The following is an 11493-nucleotide window of genomic DNA, read 5'->3' on the forward strand; positions in this document are numbered from 1 at the left end:
CGCAGGAGTTTTGGCACAGCCGCTGGAGACCAATGATTTGTGCGGTTTCTTTCTGGGGTAAGGAATGGAAAAGCTGGAGATTCCTGAACCAGCGAGTGGGAAATCTCCGACAGAAGATCCCAACCAGCGCCCGGTTCCAGCTCCGTGTTGTGTGGACTCGGATCACCGGGGCACTGAGCTGGTGTAGAGGGAGGCTCTGTATTGGGGGAGTGTGGACATTGCAGAGACCCCGCCTCACAGCCCAGGGGCACCGCTTCATGCCGACTGACTCCGCTCGGATTCACCTGTCGGAGACTCTGCTTCTTAAGGTTGTCGTTTCCGGGTTATTTTCTGGAGTCATTTTCAGACATTGTTTTTAAAGAATATTTAATCCGTTTCGACTCTGAGTCCGAAGGGGATCCCGCTGCCTTTTCTTTCATCGTTTCTTTCTCGACCCTCTCCCGGGAAAGTGTCCGTGTCAGTTTCTCTGTGGAAATGAACCTTGTGTCAATTTCACCGAAAGCGAAAGTGTCTCAGGGAAAGTGACGAGTTTTGTCATTTCCGAAAGTGCGGAGTGATTGTAAACAGAACGGGTCAGACTGAGAGGGCTGAGGGGGAGCTGGGAAAAGGTTTGGGATCTCCGGGATAGCCCCGGTTACACAGGGAATGTCGCAAAATCACTCTCAGCTGCAACTGATCACCTCTCATTTTTCTAAACTCCAGAGAGTATAGGCCCATTCTACACAATCTCTCATCATAGGACAACCCTCTCATCCCAGGAATCAATCTGGTGAACCTTCATTGCACCGCCTCCAAGGCAAGTATATCCTTCCTTAGATAAGGAGACCAAAACTGTGCCCAGTACTCCAGGTGTGGTCTCACCAAGGCCCTGTACAATTGTAGCAAGACTTCCTTACTCTTATACTCTGACCCCCTTACAATAAAGGCCAACATGCCATTTCCCTTCCTTATTGCTTGCTGTACCTGCATGCGAGCTTTCTGTGTTTCTTCCCCAAGGACACCCAAATCTCTCTGAACACCAACACTTGAAAGTTTCTCACCATTTAAAAAATATTCTGTTTTTCTATTCTTTATACCAAAGTGAATAACCTCACATTTCCGTACATTATACTCTGTCTGCCACCTTACTTCCCACTCACTTAGTCTATCTATATCCCTTTGAAGATTCTTTGTGTTCTCCTCACAGCTTACTGTCCCACCTAGCTTTGTATCATCAGCAAACTTGGATGCATTACACTTGGTCCCTTCATCTGGGTCATTAATATAGATTGTAAATAGCTGAGGCCCCAACACTGACACTTGCGGCACACCAATATTTACAGCCTGCCAACCTGAAAAAGATTTGTTTATCCCTACTCTCTGTTTTCTGTCCGTTAACCAATCCTCTATCCATGCTACTATATTACCCCAGCAGTTAGACAACATAAAGGGAAATAGCAAGGAATCTTATCAGCACATTAATCTACAATATATAATAATCTTACATTCGTGCACAAATCCTTCTGCATAACTTGACTTCCCGATTTCACCTTTTTGTCACACATTTGTTGTAGCGCTTCCGTGTTGTAGGACTTCATGAGGAGGGCAAATTGGTCAATTTATCCCCATTTTTGCCTCCTTTGCCTCCGCTACCATCCCACTACCAAAACTGTGGCAGTTTTAAGAAGCATTTTTTTCTCGAGTTTCGGCTCAAACTCATTTGCAAATCGTCCAAAGCAGAACCTGCCATGAACCAGCGCAATCGGGCAACGTTTGAAAATGTATTTTTTTAAAAACTGCCTTAAAACTATTCATTGATATGTTGAAGAGCGGTAACTGGGCGCAGTTTGATTAATACAGCTGAAAATGGGGTTATCACGATAAATAAACATTTTGAATCACAGTGTCAATCCAGCACCTGTGAGGAACATGGTTTTAAATAATTGAAAATTACTTTTATATAATATACAGAAACATTCGTTCGTTATATAGGGGTACAGTAGTCAGCTCCTTATTAAATTAAAACAAAATTATATTGAAAAGTTTTTAATATGTGCTGATTAGTGTCCTTGTGCCAAAAAGAATCAGTTCAATTTTTGGAGCCTCCTTGAAAGTCAGCAAACGAGTGCAATAAGCAGAAAATCCCGATGGTGATTAATTCGACCTGGGGACCAGGCCAGTTTTGTGGGCGGGGCCAGCTACCACCGCGATGTTTTTTTAAGTGGCGCAAAAAATAGCAGCAACTCGATTTGCGCTGGGCGTAATTTCCACTTAAAATTCCGTGACTTTTTCTGCAGGTTTCGTCGATTTAAGGTGAATTGCACTGAAAAAACCAGCACAACCGAGCGGCAACTCCAGTTTACTGTTGCCAATTATAAATTCCTATGTCGATATTTATTATGGGTCTTGTTTACGTGAACTTGACAGTCTGGTTGCAGAAACTAGCCACGTAGTTCAAATGAAAAGAGGTAGGGATTGTGATGCGAGTAAGTGGGTGGGACAAAGAGGAATGAATAGTGGGAAGATGAAATAGTAGGGAATGCAAAGGGGGCAAATGTGGGGATAAACTGACCCATGTGCCCTCCCCGTGAAAGATCATGGGAAGATGGAATCATATTTTAGGCCACAAACCTTCCTTCCTGAGAGTGTACTTGAGTTTGAATAAGTGGTAAAGATCCTTAATCTGTGACATGCCTCAGTTAGAAAGAGAGACTTGCATTTATATATCGCCTTTCACAACCACCGGACATCCCGAAGTGTTTACAGCCAATGAAGTACTTTTAAAGTGTAGCCACTGGTGTACTGTAGGAAACTCGGCACACAAATTGCGCAGAGCAAGCTCCCACAAACAGCAATGTGATAATGACCAGATAATCCGCTTTTGAGTGATGTTGATTGAGGGATAATTATTGGTCAGGACACCGGGGATAACTCCCGTGCGCTTCTTCGAAATAGCACCATGGGATCTTTTACATCCACCTGAGAAAGCAAATAGGCCCTTGGTTTAACATTTCATCAGAAAGACTGCACCTCTGACAGTGCAGCACTCCTTCATTCAGCCTGGATGTTGTGCTCGAGTCATTGGAGTGGGACTTGAACCACACAATCTCCTGACTCACAGGCAAGAGTGTTTACCACTGAGACACAGTTACTGAAGAAGGTGAAAATGGAAACTCAGGGGAATGTAGAATAAAACTATGGAGATAAATATACAGAAGCAAGGATGAAGGGAGTAACAAGGGAGCAAAGGGGAAGGGAGGATAAAAAAAGAAAGTGCGACTGAATGTAGGAAGTAGAAAATTCACCAGGTCCAGTTCATATGCAGTGCAAGGAAGTGAGAAATAGGGTAAATGAGAGAAAGAAGAAACCATCACATTCCACTCAACTTTGAAAACAAGTATCATGGCAAAGGATTGAAGGGTGGGAAAAATTATAACCCTTTTAGTCTTACCTCAGCTGTGGGTAAACATATGGACTCCATAGTATGGGATGAAATTAGTGAACAGTTGGAAAAATATGGGCTCATTAGGGGCAGTCACCATGAATCTGTAAAGAACACATTGTGCTTGAATAATTCTACTGAATTTTTCAGGAAGCTCACATACATAGCTAAAGGAATGCAGTCAGTGTTAAGTATACAGCTTTTCAGAAGGTGCAGGATAAAATGCCATATAAGAGATTTTCAGTCCCACTCTCCACTCATTCCGCTCCCCTAGAATATCGAGCCAATTGGGTTCAAAATGAATTCACAGTTTTGACAGGCGAGGAAATATCAGACAGTGGAGAATCGAGCGGTGAGGGTGTACCAGTCACAGGCAGCAGATAGAGGAATCCAGAGCATTTACAGTGAGTATGGAAAACTGACAGATGTAAATGAGAAATAAATATTACTCCAATAAAAATGTAATATTGCAAACAATTTATTTACACCAACATGTTCTCAATCAGTACAAAAAGTGTAGACAAACAATGTCTATTCCCCAAATCTTAGTAAATATCAATAAATTAACAGTGCTTTCTGAACTTATTTACACATTGCATAAAACTGTAACTTTTCATTACATGAAGACGTCACAATTATAAATATCAATACATTAGGAATACACGGGACGAGTTGGAGTGTTGGCCGCTGGGAGAGCAGAAATGTAAAGGTCAGTGCAGGTCAGGGATCAGGTCATGGGTCATTGTTCCGCAACCCTACCATTGAGAGCCAATCAGTGCCATGAAAGCTAGTGACAGAGCCGAGTATTGGCCGGGCATTCCCAGTGCAGGGAGTTGTCACTGGAAGTTCAGCAACTGGAATAAGGAGCCTCATAAAGTTAATTAAATGGAAATAAAAGAGTTAATTTGGGAATGGGGTTTGGACCCACAACCTACTGACTTAGAGTATTACCTCTGAGCCAAGCTGACAACAGTGTAAAATTAGCAATACGTTACATTTACTTATAAAATATATATATTTTTAATTCGGGGTCTTTAAAATAGCTCATCGTTCGCAGTCTGTATTAAACATGTCATTGAGAAATCTTCTGTTCCTTCTCATTTTTGACTTTACACGTTGTGAAAAATCTGCAACATTTTATTGTGTCAAGCAATAAACTTGACTCAATCCTGATGAGATGAGGAGGAAATGGTAGCGCCAGCCGGGTGGGGCAGCCCAGAGAGCTGACACTGGGAAAGCAGCGAGTGGAATAAGGTGTCCCACTGAGAGAACCTGAGATGAAACTTTTCATTGTCGCAGCTGCCAGTCCCTGAAGGAAGGGACAGAGGCAGGATTTTCCTCAGACTCGCCCCAGTCAAAGCTCTAACATTTCATCACAGGCAACTGTCACAGCAATAACTATCAATAAATTAAAATAAATGATCAAACACGGATCAATATCAAAACATTCCTTGTTCTCCATCAGTCACCTTGCACCCAATCGCGATATTACAATACAATATAATATATTAAAATATAATTTAAAAAAAAAAATGCGGTCTTTTAAATAAATATTCTTTGATCCCAGTCTGTACGAAATATGCCTTTGGAAAGTCTTCAGTTTTTTCTTCTTCTGATTTGTGCCGTTATGAAAAGGATCTGTTGTAATCGGGCCCTAGTTTCAGCGCGGATTATTTCCCAGGCGCAGTCACTGAATCTCTGAGAAAGAGAAATATTCAGGAAAATCCATTAGAAAATGAACAGGTTTGAATTGGGTAAACGAAAACGGTCAGTAATCTCAGTAAAATATCAATTTTCCCACCTTCTGTTTGAGAAACTTTCTCAGTTTCCTAAAGTATTTGTGAATTGAGGCGTTTCTCCTCGGCCTGGACTCTGAGCCTGGTTTCCTGACACATTCTTCCAGCTCCTCGAGCTGCCGATCCAGGAGAAGACGGAAGTTTTCCACCTTGTCCCGGGGCCATGTGACTGAGCCCAGGTTCATGCTGTAGATCTTGGTGAGGTGACGCAGTGTTTGATGGACAATCTGGATCCTGTCCTGGGTCTGTGCACAATACACACAAGGACGTTAGAGGGGACCTGTTCCTTTTTAGGTTTCGAGTAGTTATGGAAAAGGACAAGCATCAATCACAAGTGAATATAGTCAACTGGTGTATTGGAATCTAAGATTTGCAGGTGAAACAGTAAATTTGCAATGGAAAGCCTTCAAAGAGGAAATCGTTTGGTGCAGTCTAGACACATCCGCACCAGGGGGAAAGGAAGGGCATGCAAAGCTATCTCTCCCCGGATCACTGAAGATGGAGATTTCAATGAAACAGCAAAAGGAGGCTTATGATAAACGTTAAGCTTATAATACAGTAGAGAACCAAGCTGAATGCAGAAGGTGCGAACTGAAAAAGGAAATGAGACGCAAAGAGAATGTATGAGAATAGATTAGTGGGTGATATTAAAGGGCTCCCAAATGTGTTTTAGAAGCATTAAAAAATTGTGGCTTTCCAAAGGGAATTGGTTAAGTACCTGAAAAAAAATGGCATGGCTCCGGGGAAAGGGCGGGGAGTGGGACTGGCTGAAGTGCTCTTGCAGAGAGCCGGCACGGGCTCGACGGGCCGAATGGCCTCCTTATGTGCTGTAACCATTCTATGATTCTATGAAATAGTAAAAGGATATTCAAAGGATGGGTGGGATCATCTAGGAACCAGAATGGAAGATTAGAGGGGCTTCAATGAATAGAGGGTGCGAGATGATTAGAGGGAGTTAGATAGTTAAAGGGAGTGAGATAATAGGTGAGATAGAGAGAGAGAGCTAGTTAGAGAGAGTGAGCTAGTTACAGAGAGTGAGCTAGTTAGAGAGAGTGAGCTAGTTAGAGAGTGAGCTAGTTACAGAGAGTGAGCTAGTTGGAGAGAGTGAGCTAGTTACAGAGAGTGAGCTAGTTAGAGAGAGTGAGCTAGTTAGAGAGTGAGCTAGTTACAGAGAGTGAGCTAGTTACAGAGAGTGAGCTAGTTGGAGAGAGTGAGCTAGTTACAGAGAGTGAGCTAGTTAGAGAGAGTGAGCTAGTTAGAGAGTGAGCTAGTTACAGAGAGTGAGCTAGTTAGAGAGAGTGAGCTAGTTAGAGAGTGAGCTAGTTAGAGAGAGTGAGCTAGTTAGAGAGAGTGAGCTAGTTAGAGAGAGTGACATGGAGTGAGTGAATGGCTCTTCTGGCACTTTCACCTCAATGGGCGGCTAACACTGGATTTAAATTTCCTGATTAAAATTCTGATCCGTGTGTTTATCTTACTCATGCTTTCTATAAAACTTTTGCTTGAATAAAGTGAAATAAAATAGAGTTCACTCACCTGTAATCCCTCTGAAAGTTTCACCAGATTCAAGGACTTGGTTTTCAGCGAGAGCCTCTCTCTTACACACTGTCGGGGAAAGGGGCCGCCCTGAGAGGAGAAGGCAATCAGTGTTACAATCAGTTCCCTTGAAATACTGGAGAATCGCTGCCTATTAATTGCGTAAAATTACAAACACATCAAACATTTTCTCCTGATATAACTTTCCACAACAAGCACAGAGTATATGGTTCGGATCCGGCTCTGAATGCAGGTTAAACTCACCATTTCATTCAGTTTGCTCAGAGTCTCTGTGTTGAGAACTTGCTGTAACTGCAGCTTCTCACAGCCCAGACTCAGGGTCCCGGGCAACAAGACCAACACAATCCAACATCTCCAAACACTCGCCAAAGCCATGCTGGACCGAGCCAAGGCAAAGCACCGATCTGAAGGATAAGAAACCGAGCGGATTCGAGTTCAGCTCAGAAAACGGTTCTTGTTCACTGAATGAAACTCTGGAAGTCGAAATGCAGCCGCTTGTGATCCCGGAGCGACCAGTTGTGTTGTCGAGTGTGGGTGTGCGGCTGGACACTGTGGGAGCTGTCACTTTAGGAGGAGGGACTGGCGATGTGGGCCATTACAATCCAAAAGTGAAATCGGGCTGCAGGAGTGTTGGAAGAGCTGCAGGAGAGCAATAGTTTGTGCGGTTCCTTTCTGAGGTAAGGAATTCAAAAGCTGGAGATTCCTGAACCAGCGACTGGAAAATCCCCGAGAGAAGGTCCTAACCATAGATTCATTGAAACAGAGAATGGTTACAGCGCAGAAACAGGCCACTCGGCCCGTCGAGCCCGCGTCAGCTCAATGTCCCGTACATTTGTATCAATACTATCAATATGGATTTTGAAAATCTTTATTGGTTTCTCCAACATGTATGGACTCGCATCACGGGGGCACTAAGGGGGCAGACGGGTAGATTGATTGATGGTGGACTCTAATACCCCTTTCCCCTCTCAGCTCACATTCCCCCACTTTCCTCGGTGTCTCCTTGTCCTTCTTCCCTCAGTTTCTGATCCCCACCCTTCAGTTTATAATTTCCCCTCTCCACAGTGTCTGGTTCGCATTCTCCCCTCACACACTATTCGCGGATTCAGAGTCTGATCCCACCTCCCACCAGGGTCTGGTTCCCTCTCTCCCCTCAGTAGCTCATATGTTCTCCGCTCGCTGTTTGATTTCTGTCTACCCTCAAGATCTGATTCCGCACTTCCCTCACCATCACATTCTGCCTTTTCCCACAGTATTGCTTCCCCTCTGCCCTCAGACTCTCATTTCCCCTTTAATATCAGGGCACATCTCTCCTCAGGGGCTGATACCCCTCTCCCCTGTACCTGATTCCCCCTCTCTCCACAAGGTCTCATCTCCCCCTCCACTCAAAGTCTGATTCCCCCTCCACTCAAAGTCTGATTCCTCGACCCCTCACTCGTCGATATCTGGTTCCCTCTCTTTCCTCAGTTTCCAGGGTCTTGTTCTCATTCTCTCTCAGTCCTGATTCTCTCCTCAATATTAGAGCACCCCTTCTCCAAGGTGTCTGGTTTCAATTCTTCCCCAGGGTCTGATCCCATATCCCCCCAGGGACAGACCCCACCTGCCCCCAGGGTCTGACCCCACCAACCCCAGGGTTTGATCTCACCTCCCCCCAGGGTCTGATCCCACCTCCCCAGGGTCTAATCCCACCTCCCCAGGGCCTGATCCCACCTCCCCCAGGGTCTGATCCCACCAACCCCAGGGTCTGATCCCACCTCCCCAGGGCCTGATCCCACCTCCCCTCAGGGTCTGATCCCACCAACCCCAGGGTCTGATCCCACCTCCCCCAAGGTCTGACCCCACATCCCCCCAGGGTCTGACCCCACATTCCCACAGGGTCTGACCCCACATCCCTCCAGGGTCTGATCCCACCTCCCCCCAGGGTCTGATCCCACCTGCCCCCAGGGTCTGATCCCACCTTCCCCCAGGGACAGACCCCACCTCCCCCAGGGTCTGATCCCACCTCCCCCAGGGTCTGATCCCACCTCCCCCAGGGTCTGTGTCACCTCCCCTCAATTTCATATTATCCTTCTCCCCAGTTTTTCATTTCCTCTCCCCCTCAGTGTCTGAATTCCCCTCTTCACTCAGTTTTATGATTCCTCTTGCCCCTCCGTGTCTCATTCCCCATCCCCTCAGTATCTGATTCCAGTTCGTCCTCAAATTTGATTCCCCCTCGCCTTAGGGTCTGAATCCCTCTCTCCCTGAGGCTTTGATTCCTTTCTCTCCCTCGGAGTCTGATACCCGCTCGCCTCAGTATAAGATTACCCCTTTCTTCAGTCTCTCATTTCCTTTCTCCGCTTAGAGCCAGATTCTCCTCTCGCTCAGAATAGTTTCTTTCGCCACGCACTGCCTGATCCCAGCTCTCCCCTCAGCATCAGATTCTTCTTCTCCCCTCAGTATTGATTTCCCACTCTAGTCAGCCCCTGATTCCGCCTATCCCCTGTACCTGATTCTCTCTGTCCCATCAGGGATGAATTACCCCTCTAGGGTTCAGAGAACTTTTGCTGTTACACAGTCTCAGGGAATGATACCAAGAGTTACAGAAGAGAGTCACGCTAACAATTAATACCGTCAAATCAATACTGATCGACCAGTGACTATTAATTGCACAAGTAATATACAACTTCAAACTATTTCTCCAGACATGAGTTATCACAACAAACAGACCATGCGCATTTCGAACCGACTCGGGATGCAGGTTAAACTCACCATTTCATTCAGTTTGCTGAGAGTCTCTGTGTTGAGAGCTTGCTGTAACTGCAGCCTCTCACAGCCCAGACTCAGGGTCCCGGGCAACAAGACCAAAACAATCCAACATCTCCAAACACTCGCCAAAGCCATGCTGGACCGAGCCGGGGTAAAGCACCGATCTGAAAATTGGGAAACCGATCGGATCCGAGTTCAGCCCAGAAAACGGTTCTTGTTCACCGAATGAAACTCTGGAAGTGGAAATGCAGCCGCTTGTGATCCGGGAGCGACCGCCTGTGTTGCCGAGTGATGTGGGTGTGCGGCTCGACACTGTGGGAGCTCTCACTGCCATGGTGCCGGCTTTAAGGTGGGGCATTACATTCGAAAAGTGAAATCGGGCCGCAGGAGTTTTGGCACAGCCGCTGGAGACCAATGATTTGTGCGGTTTCTTTCTGGGGTAAGGAATGGAAAAGCTGGAGATTCCTGAACCAGCGAGTGGGAAATCTCCGACAGAAGATCCCAACCAGCGCCCGGTTCCAGCTCCGTGTTGTGTGGACTCGGATCACCGGGGCACTGAGCTGGTGTAGAGGGAGGCTCTGTATTGGGGGAGTGTGGACATTGCAGAGACCCCGCCTCACAGCCCAGGGGCACCGCTTCATGCCGACTGACTCCGCTCGGATTCACCTGTCGGAGACTCTGCTTCTTAAGGTTGTCGTTTCCGGGTTATTTTCTGGAGTCATTTTCAGACATTGTTTTTAAAGAATATTTAATCCGTTTCGACTCTGAGTCCGAAGGGGATCCCGCTGCCTTTTCTTTCATCGTTTCTTTCTCGACCCTCTCCCGGGAAAGTGTCCGTGTCAGTTTCTCTGTGGAAATGAACCTTGTGTCAATTTCACCGAAAGCGAAAGTGTCTCAGGGAAAGTGACGAGTTTTGTCATTTCCGAAAGTGCGGAGTGATTGTAAACAGAACGGGTCAGACTGAGAGGGCTGAGGGGGAGCTGGGAAAAGGTTTGGGATCTCCGGGATAGCCCCGGTTACACAGGGAATGTCGCAAAATCACTCTCAGCTGCAACTGATCACCTCTCATTTTTCTAAACTCCAGAGAGTATAGGCCCATTCTACACAATCTCTCATCATAGGACAACCCTCTCATCCCAGGAATCAATCTAGTGAACCTTCATTGCACCGCCTCCAAGGCAAGTATATCCTTCCTTAGATAAGGAGACCAAAACTGTGCCCAGTACTCCAGGTGTGGTCTCACCAAGGCCCTGTACAATTGTAGCAAGACTTCCTTACTCTTATACTCTGACCCCCTTACAATAAAGGCCAACATGCCATTTCCCTTCCTTATTGCTTGCTGTACCTGCATGCGAGCTTTCTGTGTTTCTTCCCCAAGGACACCCAAATCTCTCTGAACACCAACACTTGAAAGTTTCTCACCATTTAAAAAATATTCTGTTTTTCTATTCTTTATACCAAAGTGAATAACCTCACATTTCCGTACATTATACTCTGTCTGCCACCTTACTTCCCACTCACTTAGTCTATCTATATCCCTTTGAAGATTCTTTGTGTTCTCCTCACAGCTTACTGTCCCACCTAGCTTTGTATCATCAGCAAACTTGGATGCATTACACTTGGTCCCTTCATCTGGGTCATTAATATAGATTGTAAATAGCTGAGGCCCCAACACTGACACTTGCGGCACACCAATATTTACAGCCTGCCAACCTGAAAAAGATTTGTTTATCCCTACTCTCTGTTTTCTGTCCGTTAACCAATCCTCTATCCATGCTACTATATTACCCCAGCAGTTAGACAACATAAAGGGAAATAGCAAGGAATCTTATCAGCACATTAATCTACAATATATAATAATCTTACATTCGTGCACAAATCCTTCTGCATAACTTGACTTCCCGATTTCACCTTTTTGTCACACATTTGTTGTAGCGCTTCCGTGTTGTAGGACTTCATGAGGAGGGCAAATTGGTC

General features: G+C 45.6%; 1 protein-coding gene across 1 annotated transcript; it reads right to left on the reverse strand.

Moving 5' to 3' along the window:
• Window positions 1–3927: 3927 nt before the first annotated feature.
• LOC147101058 (interferon alpha-F-like) lies at window positions 3928–7146 on the reverse strand. Its single transcript, XM_085966700.1, has 4 exons — window positions 7015–7146; window positions 6751–6840; window positions 5223–5462; window positions 3928–5119 (listed from the first exon to the last, which is right to left on the reverse strand). The coding sequence occupies exons 1-4, from the start codon at window positions 7144–7146 to the stop codon at window positions 5018–5020; spliced, it is 564 nt and encodes a 187-aa protein (XP_085822826.1). The 3' UTR covers window positions 3928–5017.
• Window positions 7147–11493: the final 4347 nt, after the last annotated feature.

This window comes from Somniosus microcephalus, chromosome 24 (genome assembly GCF_052327205.1).
Source record: "Somniosus microcephalus isolate GS21.2 chromosome 24, FLI_Smic_1.0, whole genome shotgun sequence".
Lineage (NCBI taxonomy): Eukaryota > Metazoa > Chordata > Chondrichthyes > Squaliformes > Somniosidae > Somniosus > Somniosus microcephalus.